The sequence below is a fragment of the Athene noctua genome, chromosome 25, assembly GCF_965140245.1.
Source record: "Athene noctua chromosome 25, bAthNoc1.hap1.1, whole genome shotgun sequence".
Lineage (NCBI taxonomy): Eukaryota > Metazoa > Chordata > Aves > Strigiformes > Strigidae > Athene > Athene noctua.
The window spans coordinates 5832653-5855087 of record NC_134061.1 but is presented as its reverse complement, the minus strand read 5'-3'; the positions used below and the strand labels follow the sequence as shown (position 1 = coordinate 5855087).

The window sequence follows — 22435 nt, the reverse complement described above, 5'->3', positions numbered from 1 at the left end:
CACGGCGCGGCCCGGCCCCCGCCTGCCCGCGCAGACTACCGGTCCCGGCATGCCCCGCGGCCCGCCGCCCAATCGCGGCGCGCTTTGGTGCGGGGGCGCGGCAGGCGCCGAGGCCCCGTTTGAAGATGGCGGACGACAGTGAGACAGCAGTGAGGCGGCCACCGGCGAGGCCTCCGCGGCCGCCGGCGGAGGAGAACGACCACGAGCACTGCAGCGACTGCGAGAACGAGGCGGAGCGCGGCTCCAACCGGGGGTGAGCGGCGGCCGGGGCGGCCCGTCGCGGCGGCGGCCGGGCCCATTGAGGAGGGCAGCGGCCGGGAAGTGAGCGGTGCCCCGCCCCGCGTGCGCGCTGATTGGCCGGCAGGCGGCGCCCCGCGCGACGATTGGTCGAGCCGGCCGTCAGTCTGCCGGGGGGCGGTCCGCTGGCTGCCTTTCTCGGCAGTTGTGGGAGCGTGTCCTGGAGCGGAGCGGGGTCGGGCCCGTCCGTGGCGCGGATGGGGAGCGGCCTCCGCGGTGTGTGCGGGGCCGCCAGAAAGGGGCCGCCAGGGCCTTTCCCCCCCCCGAAATGAGCCCGATCCGCAGCTTTTATTGTCCCCGTGTTACGCTGTGTCTCCCCGCGTTCCCCCCGTGCTCCAGCGCCAGCCCCGTCCTTGTGCCATCTCCGGCACCGCGGTGGCGTCCGGGGCGGTGGCTCGGTTGGGCGCCTTACCCTGCTCCCCAGAGCCTGTGGCCTCCGGTGGCCGTCCCTGCGCCCTGGGAGAAGCCCGGGGTTCCTCACACCCGTCCCGTTGTTTCCCTAAACACGGCCCCGGGTTTGGTGAAGCTCAGCTGGCGCTGCCTTGTGGTTTGAGGAGAGTGGCGTCCAGAGGTGTGAGATGCTGAAATGGCCACAGTTGGGCTGGGAGCGAGCGCACGCGGGGAGGCAGGTCCCTGTCTAGGTGGGGAAGCTCTGAAGTCCCTAACGTAGTACCCGCGTTACTCACGGCCTTAATTAATAAGGCGCAGAGCTGCCTCGCCATGCCTGTGGGTTGCAGGAGAGGCTTTGTCCTCGTTCCCGCTGGCTTTGCATGCAGTAGGGCACGTCAGCGTGTGGCTCGTGCCACGTCGTGTCTTTCCAGAGGTTTCCAGCGGTTTTGCACCTTGTGCTTCACACACCGGAGCCTCGCTGGGCTCCTCTTCCCCCTCACCCTGCATTCCCAGCCCTGCAAGGCTGTTGGCTTGAAGAGCTTTTCTCCGTCCGTCGGCAGCTCTCTGTAGGCAATCCCGCCTGTCCAGTAATTGAAGTGAATAAAAGGTCATGCAAGAAATATCACTGAGGGTTTTTTTATGACAGCACAGATGCCTGTTTATATTTTATTTGCCTCCTGGGTGTGGCACCGTGTCTCACTTTAATAGGTTTAGCCGTGCTTGGGGAGATTTTTCTTTTCTTTCCCTCTGACATGATTAGGTTTGTGGAAAGCAGAGCAAAGCAGACGGGAGATGTGGTGCTTAATCACCGTTATTTCCCAGCCCATGGGTTCAGCCTGCCCTTTGCCAGGAAAAGGTGTGTCCTTGAGGCCTCTTCAGATCCTAGTGCGGGCATTGCATCTCCTGCAACCCTGAGGAGCTAAAAGTCACCTGCCCTGACTAGGGCGAGCGTTGAAGTGCAACAGGATAACCAGGCAACCTGGGAAATGACCAGGAACAAATAGAGAGTTCAGATCACTTGGGAAATAACATTAAAAGTGTGGAAGATGGGCACAGCGATAATGAGCACAAACCAGGGAGGGTTTGGGGCTCTCTGGCAAACCTCCTGCACCACCCCCCGCAAACCTAGTGGGGGATCAAACTAGGAGAGAAAAGACCCAGCAGTAGGAAAAGTGGTGGTTTTTTTTCCTGATGCACATCGGTTCCCTTGATTTTGTACCGTCACCTTACACTGGGATGTGGGAGTGTTTCTGGTTACCCCAGCAGAACTGTCCCCCAAAATTAGGCAGGGGAAGTGCTTTGAGCGGCCAGGGTTTGCAGAGATACATCTGGTGTTTCCCAGCCTCCAGGGGGGCTGAGCTGGTGGAGGACAGTCAGTCTGAGCGGGCCTCACCTTGAACAAGCCCATCTGGTTTATTTAGGTACTTCCAAAAGTCTGTTTTTGAGATTGCTCAGGTTATGGGTATTTCTAGTGTTGGTTCCTTTCCATCGCACTCGAGGAGCTGTCCGGTAGCGGGGCAGGGGGATTGCAGCAATAGGTAATGGCCGCGACGGACAACGATGCCTTTCCCGGGAGAAGAGAAAAGCATTTTCCTTCGTCAGAAAACGGACCATTGTGATCCTGAGGGTAATTGGAAGATGTTTTGAATAGCACAGCCAACGCGCCCTCTTCCACCCTCTTTATCTCTCAAAGCAGCTCGGGCTGGAAAGGAGATAGGGGAGGAAAAATGCATAAAGCATTTAGCTGGGAAGGCTGCGGGCTGTCGCGCAGGAGCTGGCCTGGCGGTTAACCCTTCCTGTGGGGTGAAACCGGCTTCAGCCCTCGCAGCTTCATGGGTCGCATCGACTCTGGTAGCTGGGATTTCGGTCTTTTAGCCTTGATCTTTTGCCACCCAGCACCTACTTCTTCACCTAGCACGTCCTCATGCGCGGCGGCGACGGCACCAGCATGTGGGCCGACCTCTGCAAGAACGGCCAGGTAAGGGCTGGCCATCCCAGCTACCAGCCCCCCCGCGGGGACGGGAGATGTCACTGCCCCCCCAGCACCGGAGAAGGGCGCTGGGTGCTTCCTCAGGGTGCCCCGTCCTTTTCCCAGCCCCAGGGATGCACCCCCTGGGTGCTCCATCCTTCTCCTGGCCCCAGAGGTGAACCCTCAGTATGTCACATCCTTCTCCCAGTGCTGATGATGAGCTCTGGGTGCTTCCCCCGGGGAGCCCCGTCCTTTTCCCAGCCCCAGGGATGCACCCCAGGGTGCCACATCCTTCTCCAGTGGCAGTGATGGGCGCTGGGTGCATCCCCAGGGTGCCCTGTCCTGCTCCCAGCTCCAGAGATGCATCCACGGCATGGCCCATCCTTCTGCCAGCCCTGGAGATTTGCCCCCAAGAGGCTCTGTGTTTTTCCCAGTAGCGATGATGGGCCCTGAGTGTGTTCCCGGGGTGCCCCATCCAACTCCCAGCCCCAAAGATGCACCCCAGGGGTGCCCCATCCTTCCTCCAGTAGCAGTTTTGGGCTCCGGGTGCACCCCCGGGGTGCCCCATCTTGCTCCCGTGCCCAGAGATGCTCCCCCGGGTACCCCGTCCCTCTCCCAGCACTGGGGGCACACGCTGCCACCACAGCCAGGCTGCCCTGCCATGTCCCCAAGGGTCCCCTTGGTCCTTTCCTTGGCCCCACAGACGTGCCCTGTCATGCCTCTGGGGTGCCTTGGGGTGTCCCCACAGTGTCCCCAGGGTGTCCTGCCCTCCCCGGCGGGGACAAGGCTCCTCCACAGGGGACAGTCCCTGGAGGGGGCAGCTTCTGCCCCAATTGTGGGGTGCAGCCCCCCCGGCCCAGAGCCAGTCCTGCTGCCGCTGGGTGAGGAGACATGTCCTCATCCCGTCCGGGCTGCGAGGGGACACCATGGGGGGACACCCCGAGGCTGGCTCCGTCCCTGTCCCCCGCCCCACTCCGGCATCCCCCCCAGACCCCGTCCATCTGAAAATCCTCCCAATCCCGAGACCCTCCATCCCCGCTGTTTTCGGGTGATGTCCATAGCGCTGCCCCTTTCTCACACTGTGTCCCCCCAGCCATGACCTGAGGCCCAAGACGTGGTCGTGACCCCCAAAACGTCACCTGAGCTCAGTTCCCTTGGGTGTCACCACAACCGGCATCCTCACCGGGATTCATCCCACCCCGCTCCCACTTCCCGTCTTCTCCCGGCATCCAGCCCTGTGGTGCATCCTTATCCTGAGGATGTACGACACCAAATGAACCCAAACTTGCGTTATCAACCCCCAAAAACAGCTGGGGGGGGGCGGGAATTGGGAGTCCTGTCACGGCCACAGCACTTCACCCCTCGGCTCTTAAAACCCCTGAGCCGGGAGGGCAGCAGAGGCAGAAGCCGCTCAGCTTTTTTTCTCCATCCAAACAGTTTAATTTTTTTTTTTTTTTTTTTTTTTTGTGTGTCCCCCCCACTCCAGTCCCAAATTTTGGAGGGTCCTGGCGACGCTTGGCACCCCTGGCTCTTTCTCCCAAGCAGCATCTGTGTAACTCCAGACTGAGCATCCCCAAAAAAACACCTCAACCCCTTATTCCTCCACAAAAGTATTTTTGGGGACACCCCCAAACCTTCCTGCCTTCTCCTGCCCTCCACTGAGCTCTGACCCCCCCAGCCTGGTGGGGGATTGATGCACCCGGACGCTCCTGGATGAATTTCCAGAAGCTACGGAGCCCCTCGACAAGAGGAACTGCACTTGCTCGGGCGCGCGATGCAGCTTAATTAACTGGTTGTTAATTACTAACGAGGTATCGCCGCTCCAATATTTATAAAGAAGCGGCTCGGGAGGCAGGGGAGCGTTTCAGCGGGCTCGCTCCAGCGGGAGAGTTTCAAAAAGGTACCCCAAAAATACCCCCAAAAATGAGAAAATTGGGTTAATTAGGGATTTGTTACCAAAAATGCTCCATCCCTGGCAAAGCTGGGGGGTCGGGGGTTGCCGGGGTGTTTCCTGGTAGACAGGGGTCGATGCCAGCCTCCTCCTAGGGAATTATAACTCGGGGGTGTCCGTCTGACCCCCCCACTTTCCTCTGGGCGCTGCTGGTTCTGGGCACAGCCCCTCACCCTGCATCGGGGCTGGAGTTAATGAGAGCCAGGGGAGCCCCGGCGCTGGAAGGGAGCTGCTCCTGGTGGTTAATTAGCATTAATTATTCTTATTTGTATTAGCCCATAGACAGGCGAGTGGGGCAGCGGGGTGGGGGCGGGTGCTGGACGGTTGGACGGACGGACGGACGGGGTCGGAACGGGGCGGTTCTGGGGTCCCCGTGGTGGGGGTGACTGTGGCCCCGGCTGCCTCGTGTAGCCAAAGGCCTGGGGAGGGGCACAGCCCCGGGGGGGTCCCTGTGGTTGGGGGCCTGGGGACAGTCCCCAGGGGGGACCCCCTTGCTGGGGGGGGATTCTGGGGGCACCCAGTGTTGTGCCTGGGGGCCCAGGGGGCCACCTGCTACTGCCCCCAAGGGTGCTGGGGGGCACCCACCGCCATGCCCAGAGGGGTCCGAAGGGGGGCACCCACTGCTGCGCCTGGGGGTGCTGGGAGGGCACCCGGCATATGTCTGGGGGTGCTGGGGGGCGCCCGCCACTACACTTGGGGGTGCTGGGGAGCGCCCACAGCCACACATTGGGGTCCTGGGCCACGGTGGCCGTGGCACGTGGGGCACATGGTGTCCCCGAGGCACCGAGCGTCACCGCGAGCAGCTCAGCCCCGCTGCCCCCCGTCCCCCTGCCAGCCCAGGGCCCTGGGGCGCAGCCGGCCACGTCGGGGACCATCCCAGTGACCCCAGGGCTGGTGACACCCCCCAGCAGTGTCACCGGGGTCAGTGACAGCGGCTGCAGCAGAGCCAGCAGTGGGGGCTGGGGGCCATGTCCCCCCCATGGTTCCCACCCCCCGGGGCTGCGCCGGGCTGTGGCACGGAGAAACTGAGGCACAGAGCAGCACGAGGGGGATGAGACCATCCGAGGGGGGGACTTGGTGGCAGCCCCCACTTCCTCTGCCACCGTGGTGCCGGGAGCGGCTCAGGCCAGCCTGGCGCTGCCATTTGTCTTCCCTGGTTAGCGCGAAGGGCTGGCGGGCACGTGGTGACGAGGCAGCTCCTTAACGAGGGAAGATGGATGGCACTGGGCGGCTCTGGCTGCAGGGGGAGGGACACGATGGCAGCAGAGCCCGGCGCCAAAAAGCTTCCCCTCGTTCTCCCTCCCCCCTGCTTCTTCCTCCCTCCTCTTCCTCAGCATGACCCTCTGTGAGGCAACACCCCCCGGAGACTGGGACACTGTGACCCCCTGAGATTCACCGGGTGTCCTCCCCCAGGGATGGGGACCCTCGTGGTGGCGGGTTATACACAGGGTGAATATTAACAGGGTGATAGTGTTGGTGATGGCACGAGGGATACGGCTGCGTGGGTGAGAGCACGGGACCACCTGCTGGGACATCGGTAGGTTCCAGAGTTAACAGTGTCTGAGCATGCCATCGCAGGCTGCCTGTCGGCTCGGGGAGATGAGGAGAGGACCCTCCCCACCCAGCGTGAGCCAATTAAGAGCCCATTGTTGTCGGTTGTAATTAGGAGCATCTTCTCCCCAGCGCATCGCTTTTGCATTTATTTCATTTGGGATTTTACCTGCCGGCTTGTCGCTGTCACCCAGCGCTGCGCGATCTCCCGGCAAGGCGCCGGCGGAGATTTGATTACCCAAATAATTCTGCAGTGGCAGCAGGCTCCAGCCACGGAGCTTCTTTGCCAGGCAGTTACGGCACCTCCGGCTCTGCCGGCACCTCCCGGCCTTGTCCTCTGGCACGGAGGAAATATTTCTCGGGGGGAGCATCCCGCCCCCCAGCAGGCCGGGATCAGGGTGCAGAGCGAGGCTTGTTTTGGGGGGATTTGAGCTCAGCCTCGCTACACGCTCATGGCCCACAGGGAGCTCATGGGAAGATGTGCAGGAGAATCAGGTTGGTTGGGGCCGGGCTGGGCTTGGAGACGCAGTCCTGTGTCCGAGCCGGGGTCCCACATCTGAGCCACGGTCCTGTGTCCGAGTCCAGAGTCGGGGTCCCAGCTCTGAGCCACGGTCCCACAGCTGCACTAGGTCAGGGTCCCGTGTCCGAGCAGGGGTCCCACATCCAAACCCGGAGATGGGGTCCCGTGTCTCAGCCGTGGTGCTGCATCCGAACCCAGGGTCGGGGTCCCGTGTCAGAGCTGTGGACTCACATCCAAACCCGAGACGGGATCCCGTGCCTGAGCTGTGGTGCTGCACCCCAGTCCGGAGCCGTGGTTCCGTGTCCGTGCCGGGGTCCCCCCCGTGCAGACCCAGAGCTGGGGCCCCGCCTCCGAGTCGTGGTGCCACACCCGAGCCTGGGCCTGTGGCCCCACACCCAAACCCAGCGCCAGGGCCCCAGCTCGGAGCCTGCCCGGTCAGGGAGAGGCTCCGGGCGGTGCTGGGGGCAGCCCCCTCCATCCGGGGTGCGTCACCCGTGGGGGGGGTCAGGGCACCCCACGCTGCCCCGGAGCTGGCGGGCGCTCTCCCTGGCTGCGGCTGAGCCGGGACCCCGGGTGTCCCGTGGGACCCGGGGCAGAGCCGTGCCCTGAGCCGGGTAACGCGGGTGTCCCCTGCGCAGGTGCGGGCCAGCGCCATCGCGCAGGACGCCGACCAGAACTACGACTACGCCAGCAACAGCGTCATCCTGCACCTGGACGCGGGGGACGAGGTCTTCATCAAGCTGGACGGGGGCAAAGCCCACGGCGGCAACAACAACAAGTACAGCACCTTCTCCGGCTTCATCATCTACTCGGACTGAACCCGCACCCACAGCGTCGCCCCACGGCCCCCCGGCCCCACGGCATCGCCCCATAGACCTCCAGCCCCACGGTATCCCCCAAAGACCGCCCAGCCCCACAGCGTCCCCCCACTGCCGCCCAGCCCTAGAGCCTCCCCTTTGCTACTGTCCAGCCCCACGGCATCCCCCCACAGCGATCCAGGCCATGTGCGGTGCCCCAAACCCCCCCTTTCCCATTAGCTCACCCCACAGCTGCTAATTCAAGGCTGGGGTCCCGCAGGGGGCTGGGGACCAGCAAGAGGCTGGGGGACCCCCCTGCGCTGCCCCACTGCGCCCCCATCCCCTGGCTGTGCTCCCCGCTTGGCCCCGTGGTGCCCCACTCCTCGCTGCCTCCCCACGCTCGGGACAGTGCCGGGGCCGGGGGTCCCTGCTGGCGTGTATATATGTACAGGACGCGCAGATGTCTATACGGGTGCGCCCCCTGTCCAGCCCCGTGCTGGGGGGCTGCGCTGGGGCAGGGGGGAGATGCCTTGCTGCCTGACCCCAGGGCTACCCCATGGTAAAGCAGAGCTGTGACCTCTCCCCGTCTGCTGTCTGTGTCCCCGCGTGGGGCAGAGCCAACATCCCCCAGCCCAGGGACAGGGTCCACCTGCCACCCCCCCAGTCGACCCCGCTTGGCTTCCTGAACTGGCCCGGCTGGGGGTGCCGGGAGAGGCTCCCCTGTCCCCAAGCGCTGGCGTCTTCTCTGCCACCTCCAGTGCAGACAGTGGGGGTGCCACCGCCACCATGTCCCTGACCCAGAGCCCAGGTGGCCCCATGAGGGGTGTCCCCTCAGGTACATGCGTCCAGACTGCAGGGGGGGGGGACGTGGTCCAGCCCTGCAGAGCCATGAGGACCCTCTGGCACGGTCACCTGTCACCGCTGCTTCGGTGCAGGCAGCGATTCATAGAAACAGACTCTACAACTGGAGTAGAGTTACACAGCAGGTATGTTTGTATGTTTACTCCGGCCGGGGTGCAAGGGGATTTCTCTGCAAAGCTTGCACCCCCACAGCACATTTTACCAAAAACTTACCAAGTGTGGATATCCATATTCATTGGATTACACAATACAAATATCCATGTGCATGAGTGAGGCTGGGTTGGCTCTAGATGCTGGTGTCAGCAGTTGATGTTCTCTGCCCATTGCCTCCTGGTGGGTGTCTCTGGGGTCTGTTGGAGGAAGGCTCACAGTCCTCCTCACCTTGTACTTTTCCTTGGAGCATATGCAGATTCTCTCAGGCAATATCTTGAACAACAAGAGTGGTTTTCAGCTGGTTTACCAACTCTGTCTTACCTAAAAGCACCAGTAGATCAGTTTCTACTGCCGATACGTGGCTGTCTACGCACTACAAAGACTCAACTTGTCAGAACCCATCTGCTTTCCAAGGACATGGCTCTATTTTTGCCAAACATAGTAGTTCTTGGTAAGTTTCCACAGAAAATGCTTTGTTTAGATGCACACAGTAGCCCTTGGTAAGCTTCAACAGAACAGTCAGGGCAAGCAGGATTCTTAAGCAATATTCAGAAATTATTTTAAGTTGCTCTAAGCTGTTATAAGTAAATCAGTTTCAAAGCACGGGATCATTTCCTTGTATCAGCAGGACGCCGCCCAATTCGATGAGCCCCTGCGGTGGGGTCAGAGGACAGGAGCCGCTGGGGCCCCCTGGGTGGCCCTGGGGACAGGGTGCACGGGTGGGTGTGTGTCCCCCGGCGGTACCGGGGCTCGTTTCTCAGCACCAATTCCCCGGGAGCAGCAGCGGCCGGGCAGCGGGAGCTGCTCAGGGCCGGGGCTGTCAGCTCGGAGCTGGGAGGAGAAGGCTGCCGCTGCGGCTCGCTGTGGCTGGCAGCAGGCGGCGACCCCGCGCCCCTCAGCCCTGCCGGGCCCTTGGCTGGGCTCTCTCCGCTGGACAGCGCTCGGGCCGCCGGTTCTCCCGGCCGCAGGGGGCCGCCACGGCCGGGACGGCGACGGGGAGGGGGGAAAGATGGCGGCCAAATCGGGGCCGCGGGACTACCGCTCCCATGGTGCAGCGCGCAGGGCGGACAGCCAATGGGAGGGCGAGGCGGGAAGAGCGGCCAATGAGGAGCGAGGGCGGGAAGAACGGCCAATGAGGAGCGAGGGCGTGAAGAGCGGCCAATGAGGAGCGAGGGCGGGGCCTGCACGGCCGTTGGCAGCGGAGCGGCGGGAGGGTCCGTTGAGGCGTTGGGTGCGCGGGGGGGAGGAGCGGGAGCGCGGGGGGCAGGTCTGGGGCCCTGGGGGCAGGTCTGGGGCCCTGGGGGCGGGTCTGGGGCCCTGGGGTGGGCGGGCCGGGGCTCGGAGGGGTGGGGAGGGCTGGGAGTGCCTGCGGGGCCGGGGGAGGCGGTGTGGGGGGCCGGGGGCCTTAGGAAGGGCCTTGGGTGGGCAGAACGAGGGGCCCGAGGGAGGCTGGGGGGGCTCGAAGGTGGCAGCGTGGAGGGGGGGGCGGGCTACAGAGGCCCGAAGGGGAGGGGGTGGGACGGCGTCCCTGGAGGGGGCGGGCAGGGCTGTGGGAGGGGGTTGTGGGGGCCTGAAGGGGGTGTGGGGCCGTGAGAGGGGCTGCAGGGACCAGAGGGGGGTGTAGGCCGGGGGGGACGGGGCTGAAGGGGTCGGGCCGTGGGCGGGTGTTAACGGCAGCTCTGGGGGCACCAGCGGGGCTCAGGACAGGGAGGGGGTGCGAGGCCTTGCCCAGCTGTGGGCTCCCCTCCACCCCCTCAGCCTCAGCTGACCCATTCCCCCCCCACCCCCCACAGTGCGTGAGGCCCTTGGGACGTTGGAGCCCGGTGCCGTTGTTCTCCAGGCAGTGCCGCGCCCCCATCGCAGCACCCCCCTGTCACCATGATGCTGGGGCCCCCGCCCCAGGAGGGCTCTGTGGCTGTTGTGGTGCGTGTGCGGCCCCGCGCTTCCTGTGAGCGAGAGCGGGCCGCACGCCCCGTCCTGCATGTCGTTGACCAGCACATCCTCGTCTTCAACCCTGAAGAGCACAGTGGCCCCCCCAGCAGTGTGCTGCCCACTCACGGGCCCAAGCACCACAGCAAGGACCTGAAGTTTGTCTTTGACCGAGTTTTTGGGGAGGGGGCCACGCAGGAGGAGGTGTTCCAGCACACCACCCACGCGTTGTTGGACAGCGTCCTCAATGGCTACAACTGCTCCGGTAAGACCCGGAGGGTCCTCCTTTGATCAGAAACCCAGAATAATCCAGGATAATAAAGATCTTGAAGCTCCTCCTGTCCAACCACAAACTTCACACTGACCGTTCCCGACTCCACCAGATCCCTCAGTGCTGGCTCAGCCCGACTCTTCAACCTCTCTAGGGATGGGGACTCCCCCCCTGCCCTGGGCAGCCCATTCCAACGCCCAACAGCCCCTTCTGCAAAGAAAAACTTCTAAAATCCAGTCTAAAATCCTTGCAAGAGCTCCTGTCCCATCTGCTCCCAGGCAGGGTGGACTCAGTGGAGCTGTTCATTTATTGTGGAAGCCCTAAGCAGCTGGAGATATGAGGGTACACAACAGCAACACACAAACATGCAGCCTGAAACTTGGTGCTGGCACCAAGCTGGTGTGACTGTGAGTGTGATCGGGACAGGGACGATCCTGACATGGAAATGTCGAATCTCCCCCTGGGGAGCAATGAGGAGAAGCAAAACCTGAATAAGAGCAACTTCCGGAGTCACAGGATGGTTTGGGTTGGAAGGAACCTTGAAAGACAATCCAGTCCAACCCTCCTGCGATGGGCAGGGACATGTGTCACTAAATCTGGTTGTCCAAAGCCCCGTCCAACCTGGCCTTGAACCCTGCCAGGGAGGGGGCAGCCACAGCTGCTCTGGGCAGCCTGTGCCAGGGCCTCACCCCCCTCACAGGGAAGAATTCCTGCCTTACGTCCAGTCTAAACCTGCCCTCTGTCAGTTTAAAACCGTTGCCCCTTGTCCTGTCACTGCAGGCCCTGGTAAAAAGTCTTTCTCCGACTTTCCTACAAGCCTCTTTCTATACATTGAGAGGCCTCAGTAAGGTCTCCCCGAGCCTCCTCCTCTCCAGGCTGAGCACCCCCAGCTCTCAGCCTCTCCCCGCAGCAGCGCTGTCCCAGCCCTCAGACCGTTCCCGTGGCCTCTGGCCCCGCTCCCACAGGTCCATGTCTGTCCTGTGCTGGGGACCCCAGAGCTGGACGCAGGGCTCCAGGGGGAAAAGGATTTGTGGGGAGGAAATGGTGAGGAGGGACCTGGCTGGGCTGGAAAAGCAGGAACAGTGGGAGGATGAAGACAGAGGAGTGCAAAGTCTCCCAAGTTGGGTCTGGGGCTGCATCTGCAGGGACATTTCTAGCTCAGACAGAGATGTAGGTAGACTGGATGCAGGTAGAGTTGAGGATTTCCAAAGGAGGGCCCCAGAGATGAGCCAAGGGCTGGACAGAGAGGGGAGACTGAAGGAGATGGGTCTCTTCTCCCTGGAGAGGAGAAGAGTCCGGGGCGAACCTCATCCGTTTTTGAGGACTTAAAGGGCAGCTTTGGAGAGGATGGGGGCTCTCTGGTCACAAGTTGAAGACAAGGGGCAGCAGGGACATGTTGAACCAGGAGAGGTTTCATCTCAGTAGAAGACATTTTTTACAGTGAGAACATTCACTGGCACAGCCTCCCCAGGGGCATAGTGGAGTCCCAAGGGCTGGGGGTGTTCAAGATGCCATTGGACAGGGTGCAAGATGATCTCATCTGGGCTCCCCTTCCCACAAAAGCTCAGACCAGATGATCTCTCCAGGTTCCTCACAGCCTGGGTGTGCTGTGGTTCTGTGATGCTGGGGGCCACAGCGGTGCTGGAGGGGATGGAGGTGGGCGTTGGGGCAGAAATGAGGCTGGGCAGGTGCTTTCCAGGCATTCTGAGGGACAAGGATGACATGCTCTCCGCTCTGCTAGGGTGGGAAGGATGGCGAGAAATCAGGTGGATCTGTGGCGCAAAGAGTCCCTTGCTTTTGCCATCCCTTCGCAGCCCGAATCGCGGTGAGGGGCAGAGCTTTGGGAGGATGCTGGGTTTGGGAGCGGGATCTGGGGTGAAGCAGACACATCTTGGGGTGCTTTGGGGTTTGCCGTGCCCCTTGTGAGCATGCCGCAGGCTGGCAGCTCTGTAAAGCCAGGTCTGAAAGCTCCTTGCTGGGTCTGAAAGCTCCTCGCCTGCCGCCGCAGCCCCCCGTGCTGTTGGCAGGCTGTCAGCAGACGAGCGGCTTAACGAGCACATCACTTGTGTGAGGCAGCACCGTGCGGGAGAGGCTGCTCTCCTGTCTAATCATGTGCCGGGCCGGGCACTGGGACCGGAGGATGCTATTCCTGGCTCTCCGGCATGCTCTGCGAGCTGCTGAAGGCTGCCTCTGTCACTGTGCCCACCTGGCAGGCACGTCTCGTGTCTCTATCTGCATAAAATAACTCCAGGATCCTCAAACGAGAGTTGCCAAGCCCCGAGTGCTGCTATTGGGGGGACGGGCTGAGGCTCTCTGGGTTAGTGTGTCCTGCTCTGATGGTGACGCTTCAAAGAGTGTTGAAAGGGGGGGTGGGGGGGTGAGATGAATTACCAGGTCTGGAAGAAGAAACGCCTTCTGGGGAGAGGTGGGGGAATGGGGCTGCTCGGCTTGTTAAAAAGAAGGTTCAGGGGTGACTGGAGCATCCAAGCACGTGATGGTTTGGGGACTCGTTCTGTCTCTGCTAAATGAGAGAGGCTGCAGTGAGAAAAAAAACGGCACTGAGGGGTCGAGTGGCAAACGCGGAGGGGAATTGGCTTTGGCTTGTCTCTGCAAAGGCTGTGAGCAGCCCCCGCCGCAGGGGTTGCTGCGGGAAGCTCTCCTCTCCGACAAGGAGTGCACTTTCCGCCGCTCCTGTTAATTAACGATCGTTGCAACCCTCCACCCTTTCTCTTCCCAGTGTTTGCCTACGGTGCGACAGGAGCAGGGAAAACCTACACCATGCTGGGCTCGGAGGAAAGCCCTGGCATCATGTACCTCACCATGGTGGAGCTGTACAAGAGGATCGAGGCCAGGCAAGAGGAGAAGAGCTGTGAGGTGCTCGTCTCCTACCAGGAGGTACGCCGCGTCCGAGCCGGGTCCCCTCCTGCCTCCGGGTCACCGTGACTGGGACCTGGGGTTGATCCAGACCCTGCAGTGCCACACTCAGGGTACCCGCTGCACTGACAGCTGTGCCCGGTGTCCCCAGGGCAGCCTTAGAGCCTGGCTGGAAGCAGGCTCACCCACCCAGTTTGGAGAACTGGTGCTGCTGGTTTCTCCCACCTGGAGCCTGGGGCATTTTCTGCTCCTTGCCGTGGTCCCCGAGCGACGAGGGCTTCCTGGCTTTGGAGGAGTGGTGGCGCGGTGACTTGCCAGTGAAGCCCTCCCAAGCTCTCCTCTGCATTGAGAGCCCCCTCAGCTGCTCTTGGTGTAACGAGGCCCCAGAGGTGGTATCGGGGGGACACCAGGTTGTGCGTGACACTGGGGCACAAAGTTCCTCTCCCTGCTCCCCGTTGGGTAACCAAACCTCAGCCTTCCGTGGCGTTCCCTGCTCCAGGTGTACAACGAACAGATTCATGACCTGCTGGAGCCCAAGGGCCCTCTGGCCATCCGGGAGGATCCTGAGAAAGGAGTCGTGGTTCAGGGTCTCTCCTTCCACCAGGTGGGTAGAGAAATGGGCACAAGGTCTGGGCACCGCTGCGCCTGCACCAGTTCTGACAGCGGATGCGTGTCCCGGGGCCGTGGGGGGTGTGAGGGCGCGGGGGTGCCATCTGCGCGGCTCCTGGCGGACAGCAAACGCCACCCTGAGCTGAGACGAGCCCCGCGGAGCTGCAGGATGCCTCAGCCTACGCCGCCGTGGCTGCTGGGTGCTGGGTTGTCTCGGTGCTTGCGTACGGGCTGCGCTGACGCCCGCCCTCTGCCCGTTCTCTCCCAGCCCGCGTCGGCAGAGCAGCTGCTGGAGATGTTGGCCAACGGCAACAGGAACCGGACGCAGCATCCCACCGACGCCAACAGCACCTCCTCCCGCTCGCACGCCATCTTCCAGGTGAGGGCTGCGGGTTGCAGTGTCGCTCGGGATTTGTGCTGAGAAGGGGGCGAGGGAGCCAGCCTGTGCCAGGACCCGGGGTTCCTGCCCCTGCTCCTGCTGTGCCACAGGAAAAATCGGTGGGTCCTGGCCCTGAGAAGAGAGGTGTGGGTCTGGGCAGGCCAGTAGCCAGCGCTGCAGCAGGACAGCACACACTGGTCACGCTGGTGGCCACGTCTCCCAGACAGCCCCAGACTCCCAGCTTGGTGTTAGGGGTCCCAAGGGCTGAAATTTCCCTTTGTGCTTTTGTCTCTTGTCAACTCAGCGTGTGGGAGCCGCACCTAAAACCTTCCTCAGAGCAAAGGGGCCGCGTATCGCTGGCTCCTGCTTGTGCCTCCCCCCAGGTGCCGCAGGCAGGCAGTCTGCTCCGTCGTGTCTCCCCCGGCTCTGAGCTGGGAATTCCGCTCCCCCGGGGCTCTGTGAATTTGCTCCCTGGTTTCTCGGTGCTCTCCTACACAAACCTGCCAGCTGATTTCAATTCCAGCCAGGCCCTTCCCCGAATTAGCAGGGCCGTCACGGCTGCGTGGGGAGACAGAGGGCTCTGACTGCAATTTCATTCTGAACCTGTGCCTTGCCCGTTGCTGCTTGCAGGGGGAAGTCCAGGTGTCTGGATGCTTTCCCAGCCGGGCTTGTCACTGGGTGCTGGATTCCCGCCTGCCGTGAATCCATGAGCTGTGCTGGAACTCTGCCCTGCCCGGCAGGCAAACCACAGTCTGGCGAGGATGCAGGACCGGTTACCAGCCTCCAGCATCTATCTCTGTGGCACCTCCAGGCCATGCAGGAGCCGCTCCTGGGGGGCTGAGGGGGTTCCAGGGCGGTGGGGGAAGTGTTTGCTCCTCCTGGGAGATCTTGAGAGATGCTGAAGGGGAAGTTACGGAGCAGTGCTGTGGGTGAGTCTCAGTGGCTGTGTCCCTCCTCGCCTGCACCAGCTGGGAACTGGGCTGGGCACCGCCAGCCCTGCTTGGATGCCTCCCTGGGGCACTGCGAGGCTGTGTCTGGGGGCTTGCAGCCCCCACTGGCATCTGAGATTTCTGGAAAAACCCACAGTCGGAGTCAGGGCTGGGGCTGCCACCGTGCATGAGCACATCCTGGATGATGCCAGGGCTTTGGGTTGGGGTGTTGCCCTTCGGGGACGCGACCAGCTGTACCCCACTCGCTCACCAAGTGCAGGAGACGCTGATTATTTTCCGCAGCTCTGTCCCGTCTTGCGAGATCCCTTCCGTGGCTTTGCTGCTCAAGTCATCGCCGAGTTTTTGCTTGTCTTCTCAGCATGCCGGGCCCCTCCTTTCCTGCCGCTCGATCTCACGCCTGCGTGATCCGCTCCGCCATCGTTTCACAAACATTGAAACCGGTGATGCTGGCTCCAACCAGCAGCCCCACGAGCCTGGTGGAGCTGCAGCCTCACCCACCTCTGTCCTCGCAGATCTACGTGAAGCAGCAGGACTGCACTGGCGGCCTCGCTGGCGACCTGCGAGTGGCCAAGATGAGCCTGATCGACCTGGCAGGCTCGGAGCGAGCTTCGGTCGCCAACACCAAGGGAGAGCGGCTCCGGGAGGGCGCCAACATCAACCGCTCGCTGCTGGCCCTCATCAACGTCATCAACGCCTTGGCTGAGGCAAAGGTAACGCTGCTCCTCGCGTGGCCCCGCCGGGGTGGGCGGGTGAGCGCGGTGTCCTCCGGGGATGGTTCTGCCTGCGCGGTGAGGGTGGCAGCCTGGGCTGGGCTCCGAGAGGTGCCGTGGGATGAGGGTGGCCGCGCCCTTGCGGCACAGATTTGGAGCTGAGCAGAGCCTTGATCTCTCGGTACAGAGCAGGAAAAGCCACATCCCGTACCGGGACAGCAAGCTCACACGCCTGCTGAAGGACTCCATCGGCGGCCACTGCCGCACCATCATGATCGCCGCCGTGAGTCCCTCCGTCCTGGCCTACGAGGACACCTACAACACCCTCAAGTACGCCGGCCGGGCCAAGGAGATCAAGGTGTCGGTGAGGATCTGGCGTTGCGGCGGTGATCTGCTCTGTGTTTGGGAGCAACTGGGGATGGCTGGGAAGGAGCCTGGTTTGTGGGGGGGGAGGTTAGTGGGTTCCTCCCTTAACCAGCTTGAGTTTTCCAGCCCTGGGGGTGCCGCTCTGGGCAGACAGCAGCGGATGAAGCTGCAGACAGTGTGTGCCCTGTCTTCGTGTAAAGCTCCTCAGCCCAGCACCCAGAAAGGCTTGTGACTGCGGCAGCAGGTCCCTGAGCGCAGCTCCTGTCCACTGCAGCCACCCTGGGGCTCCCTGGGGAGCCTGGAGGAGGCTGAGCAGCTCCAGCACTGGGAGAGAGGTACGTGCAGCCCCAGTGCTGCTTTAACCTCTGCCTTGGCCCTGTCTCTGCAGCTGAAGAGCAATGTGACCAGCTCTGACGGCCACGTTAGTAAATACGCCGTCACCTGCGAGCGGCTGAGAGCGGAGGTGAGATGCTGGCGGGGAGGGGAGGGCTCTCGCTTTAGCTGTGGTTTGCTGGGGACATGGAGCTCTGAGCTCCTGGGCTCGTGAAACCATCTGAGCAAGAGCTGATCCTTCCTCGCAGGTGGCAGATCTGCGGGCGAAGCTCCGGGTCTATGAGGACGCTGCCCGGGAGTCACAGAACCAGGCTCTGGCGCCGCTGGCTCCCTCCGGCTTCCCAGAGGGGCTGCCCAGGTGAGGCTGGTGGGGAGCAGGGACAGAGCTTGGTGGGACCTCCTGGTGTGCCCCGAGCCTGTGGGGTTTTAGTGCTGGTCAGAGCCCATGTGTCCATTAGAAAGCAGAGGAGCTTCTTTACTGGTGTGCACGTCACCTCGACTGGGCTCGGGGGCAGTTATGAGCGTGGCAGAGCACAGTGCACAAAGCTGGGCTGCAAAGGCCTAATCCTCTTCTCCTTGATCCATCCCAAAACTTCTTGGGCAAAGTGACAGCTTCCCCAGAGGATCTTCTCTGGCTCAGTGGCTGCTTCTCTGCCTTCTGCAGGTTGGAGGAAGCTGTCCCACAGACCAGCGTGGCTCAGAGGGGCAGTGATGGAGAGCAGCAGGAGCTGGGAGCTGGACAGTCTGTTGGGATGCCAATGGAGCTGGAGGAGGAGGTGAGAGAAGGGGTGCTGTGATGAGTGGGGCCTGGTGGGGGGCTCACATACCCTCGTGGGGTACCCTGGGCGCGCTGGGAGAGGGCAGGAACTCACCCGGTCCACGGGCTCCTGGCTCAGCGTGTGGGGGGCTGTGGACTGCTGGCAAAACCCCTTAACTTCCCAGCTAACGGGGAATTTGGGGAACAAACTCAGCTCGGAGATGGGCTAATGCTGCGCTTTTGGGTGATTGCTCCAGGCTCCAGAGGAAAGGCCTCCCAGCAGCCCCAGAGCAGCCCACCAGACAGACGTCCAGCTGGAAGGGAAGACACCAAGGTGCCTTCTGCAGGGGTTGTCTGGCAGCCGGGCAGAGACGTGAGTGTCCTCGTGTCGTTCCCACATGTTGCTTCCTCATGTTTGCCTGCGGAGGACGGGCTGCCCACCCTCCTGTTGCATCCTGTAGCCATCCTAAGGGCTGTCCAGAAGGACGTGGGACCAGGTCTTTGCAGATGACAGCCGGCCCTGTAAAATAAGGGACTTGGCTCCTGGAGATCTAATCCCATGGGATAGTCTCTCCTGGAAATGCAGCAGTGAAGGTTTCCAGGCACAGCCACCGTGTGAGCCGTCAGTGCGCGTTGTTAGTCCTGAAATTACCTCTGCGAAGTCTTTCCTCTTGCCGCTGCTCCCCCGGGCCCTGCCCTGGCAGGGCTCCCGTGGCACCATCTGCTGATGTCTCTGCCCCAAGCATCTTGGCAGAATGAACCTCTTTGGAAAGGCCTCTTGAGGGAGGCTGGCCTTGACGTGTGCCTGGATCTGTCTGCCTCTGCCGGAGCTGACAAGTGTCTGAAGCCGGCAGAGCCTGCAGGTGCCGTTTTGTCCCTGTAACTAACAGGTAAACACACAACTCACAGCTTGGGTTGTCCAGGAAGAGATTTACAACTTGGGTATCTCTCGACTTCAGTTTGCCTCTCTTGCCCCAAAACTCTGCTAACAGGCTCTGCCCCGCCCAAGGAGGTGTCTCAGAGGTGACGCTGGTGCTGCTGGGCCTCCGGTACTGGTGACGCTGGCTCACGCTCGCCTGCTAACTGGTTCTTGGGTCTGTCTCTCTCTGTCCCAGGCTCCTGGCTGCCGTCCTGAACGTTGCCCGAAAGCAATACGCCCTCCTGAAGGCTGCCGCCCTCCTCACTCCTGCCATGGTCTCCGAATTTGAGGACCTGGAGCGCCTGGTCAGTCAGGAGGCTGGTGTAAGCGGGGAGCAAGCCACGTCTGCAAAGGGAGCCGCAGAGATCGGCGGGGCCAGCCCTGCCCAGAGGATGCAGCAGGGCTGTGAGGGTGAGAAGCTGGGGCCGTCGGTGCTGCCCCCTCTCTTTTGTCTCGGTGTGCGCTGGAGGAGCCGGTGGCGGGGGGGCAGCTCCCAGCTGTGGGCACAGGGCAGGGAGATGAGTTTTTCCTGACTCCTCCTGACGTGGCACCCAGCGGGTTCTGCCCAGAGCGGCTGCAGCCTCGCTTTGTAGAGCGACTGGGGCTGGCCAGCACCGCCGGGAGCCCGGGGCACGGCCGGAGCCAGGAGCAGCCCTTGTCTCCGGGGAGCTCAGCACGTGTGTGCGAGTCAGCATAAACGTGAGGGATATTTCTGCTCCTGGAGACCAAAACAGCAGTTCTGATCCTCATTTGTCCTCCTCTTGTTTACTCCTCCATGGAACATTTGTCCCAGCCAGCCTGGCTGTAGCCTCCCAGCCGGCAGCCTGCATCTGACCAGGGCTGAGCTCTCCCTCCTCATCCTCAGGGCCGATGCACGATGCCCATAGCGAAGCCGTGGGCTCTGCAGACCCTGTGTTCCGGGCACAGACCGGGCGTTGCCGCAGGGCACTTGCTTTGGGCCCAGCCTGATGCCTTTAGGATTAGTTGTGCTGGCTCTTTTCCTCTCGGTTTAAGGTGGTTTGATGGAAACACCCGCTGGCAAACGGCTGCTGTAGGGCTCGCTGGGCTGACCTCCGCCGAGCTGTGACGGGGGGCTGTGAGGGGGATGCCCCGGGCTTTGCGGGTGCCTGGGAACTGCAGACAAGGAGGTGACTCTGTTTCTTCTCTGCTCCTTCAGCCCAGGTGTCTGTCGCCGTGCCCAGCACCCCCGGGATGAGTGGCACCGTGCAGCGCTTGCAGGACCTCGCTGCCCCCTGCAGCCCCACGTCGGTGGCTCCTGGCCCGATTAAGAAGAGGGGGACTACAACAAGTCACATGTCCCCGGTGTCATCGGCTGCCCAAAACCGCCGCACGCTGCCTGCTGTGCCCATTCACAACCTGAACGAGACTTTTGAAGTCTCCAACAGCAGTGGTTCACCCAGCGTGGCCGAGGCAGCTGCCTCCAGCCTGCCAGAATTCTCCATCTGGGAGAGCGTCCAGAGCCACCTAAACAAGCAGGACGGCCCCGTCGTGCCCCAGTAAGTGCTGGCCTGGGGGGGTTAACTGTGGTTTTGGGGCTCCCCCCTCCACGATCTTGCTGTCTGGGTGAATCCTCCGTGGATCGCTGCAGCTCTGCTAAGGGGGGAGACTGGGCAGAAAACACTCAGCCTGCAGACAGGCAGCCAGCGGTCCGAGCTCGTGTGTGAATCGCTGTCAAATATATATATAAAGATATAAAATATCTTTATATATATATATATAAAGATATAAAAAACATTCCAAAGAAATCTATTTCTCCCTTTGGGGCCCTTCTGGAGCCCCGCGTGCTGGCTGGGAAGCAGGTGGGGCCTCACCTCTGCTCCCAGAGAGGTTGGAGCGAGGGTTGGGACTGCACACTCTGGGGTTTTGCGTTTTATTGTTTAGTTGGTAGTTTTGGGGTTTTTTTTATTGCTGGTGCTTCAAAGGGGCTCTGGATTTTCCAAAGCTCTGTGAATCTGTGAGAGCATCCAAAGGCAGAGATGGGCATGGCCTTGGTAACGCAGGACACCCCGAGGTCTCCCCGTCTCCTCCTGCAGCTCTAGGAAATGGTTCCTACCGAGGGAACTGGGGACACTGAGGTCCAGGGGAACAGCCCGAGCACCTCAGGGAGCAGCAGTAGCCAGGCGGCTGACGCCTCCTGTGCCGCTCTCCTGAGGATTTACCCCTCTTGGAACGGTTTTCCCCTACAAAACCGGGCAGGTTTCCTGTGACTCCTGTTCCCTGCGGGCGGATGGTGTTGGCCTGGCTGCCTCGCAGCCTCACGAGAGCGGGCACTAACTCCCTTCTCCTTGGCCGCAGAGCCTGTGCCCCGGTGTCTGCCGTGAAGGGTTCCTCCATCCCCAGGCCCTCCGTGGTCTCCAAAGCCCCTGCGCAGAAGCGGAGTCGAGTGGAGAGGTGAGGCAGCCGCCGGCCCCCCGTGCCCCAGAGCGCCCCGCGCAGGCAGCAAGGGCTGGCAGCTGCCTGGGGCTCGAGCCCCCGTCCCTGCCTGCGTCGGCCCCACCTCACCTGTGACACGTGGGGACGCGGGGGGGCTCCGCCCTGAGCCTCGCGGGTTTAAAACGGCCCCTTTCTCTTCACAGCGCTGCTCCCCCCACCCTGGGTGGGCTCCAGAGCTGCAGCACCCCGAGATCTGCGCAGCCCTCCCGCGCCCCTCCGCTCCCGGGCAGGCGCCTGGGGAAACCCTCTGCCCGCAGCACCACGGGCTGCAAGAGCGTTCCCTGCGGCAGGGCAGGCACCAAGCGGGCGCTGGACCAGCCCCCTTCCGGGTCAGGTGAGGAAAATACCTCGAACTGGGAGGTTTGCTGCTGGTGGAAGATGCTCTTTGGGGTTTGCTGCTTCCTGGCTGTAGCCAGAGCCTCGGGGAAGGCTGGTGGGTGCTTGGGGAGGGGCAGAAAGGAGGAGGGGGCTGGCAGCACCTGGATCTCTGTCGGGGCCGGGGGGGACGGGACCTGGGTTTGCTGCTTTTACCCAGCAGCTGCCTAATGCACTTCCCTCCTCTTTCCATCCTCAGAGCATCCTGCGGGCCCTCTCTCCTGGAAGGGCAGCAGAAGGACCACCAAAGAGCTCGTGGCCCTGGGCAGTGCCCCCCCTGCTCCCACCCCCCAGCCAATGAAGCTCTTATGCTGATGGCTCCTGCACCCAGGATCCCCGGCAGTGTCCCAACCCAGGTGCCAAACTTCTTCCTTTCTCTCGTAGCCCTGTCCCACCCTTCCTGCAGCCACACAACAATTCCTGCAGCCCTTCTTGTCCCCCTGCAGTCACCCCCAGCCCCCTCCTGTTCACCGTCCCAGTTACGTCCCCTGTCGTATCATACTAAGAAATAACATGTATTTTTAATAAACCTTTTTCGTTTCCAACCAGAGGGGAGAGGGGAGACGTGCGGCTGTTTCTTCTCGCCTCCCCCTCGCCCAGGGAGCTGGGATGGGGAAGCAGCTCCCGTCTGAGCGGGCCTGGAAAAGGCCCTTGCTCGTGGGGGTGGGCTCTGTCGGGGCTTCCCCCATCTCCCATCATCCCCGGGACCCCGTGGGTGCCTTCTGCCCCCTCTGCTGTGCCCGGGGGGCTCTGGGGCGCTCGCTCCGTGTCCCAGAGTGCCGGCAAGCACCGGCTGCTGCTGCTTTGCGGGGCGAAAAGTGTTTCTGCTAAAACCCCATGGCCACCATCCCTGTCTCCGTGTGACGCTGGGGGCTCCTGGCTCCAGCCGCCTGCACAGCAGAGAGCTCCCCGCATCCCTGCCTGGGGACCACACCTGTCCCCCGACACCCCTGCGACCCCCTTTGCTGCCGTGCCAGGGCACGTCTGGCCACGGGCACATCTGCTTGCCTGCCCCAGCTC

The 22435-nt window shown here is 62.4% G+C and overlaps 2 protein-coding genes across 4 annotated transcripts; both read left to right on the top strand.

The window, feature by feature from the left end:
• Positions 1–117: 117 nt before the first annotated feature.
• Positions 118–9490, top strand: LOC141970381 (C1q-related factor). 2 transcript variants are annotated; one of them, XR_012635178.1, is made up of 2 exons: positions 118–253; positions 7317–9490. XR_012635178.1 is itself a non-coding variant. In XM_074926952.1 (2 exons), the coding sequence occupies exons 1-2, from the start codon at positions 2612–2614 to the stop codon at positions 7494–7496; spliced, it is 234 nt and encodes a 77-aa protein (XP_074783053.1). In that variant the 5' UTR covers positions 2581–2611; the 3' UTR covers positions 7497–9490. The 2 variants fall into 2 exon arrangements, 1 of the variants encoding a protein (XP_074783053.1); XM_074926952.1 differs by lacking the exon at positions 118–253 and adding an exon at positions 2581–2665.
• An 81-nt stretch (positions 9491–9571) lies between these two features.
• On the top strand, positions 9572–21955 carry LOC141970361 (kinesin-like protein KIF18B). Of its 2 annotated transcripts, XM_074926908.1 has the most exons (16): positions 9572–9703; positions 10283–10683; positions 13427–13584; positions 14063–14167; positions 14441–14551; positions 16014–16211; positions 16399–16575; positions 16966–17040; positions 17159–17268; positions 17575–17686; positions 17925–18040; positions 18783–18997; positions 19764–20103; positions 20903–20998; positions 21184–21374; positions 21615–21955. In XM_074926908.1, exons 2-16 carry the CDS (start codon positions 10368–10370, stop codon positions 21728–21730), a joined length of 2436 nt encoding a protein of 811 aa, XP_074783009.1. In that variant the 5' UTR covers positions 9572–9703; positions 10283–10367; the 3' UTR covers positions 21731–21955. The 2 variants fall into 2 exon arrangements, with proteins under 2 accessions (XP_074783009.1, XP_074783010.1); XM_074926909.1 differs by lacking the exons at positions 9572–9703; positions 10283–10683 and adding an exon at positions 12539–13006.
• Positions 21956–22435: the final 480 nt, after the last annotated feature.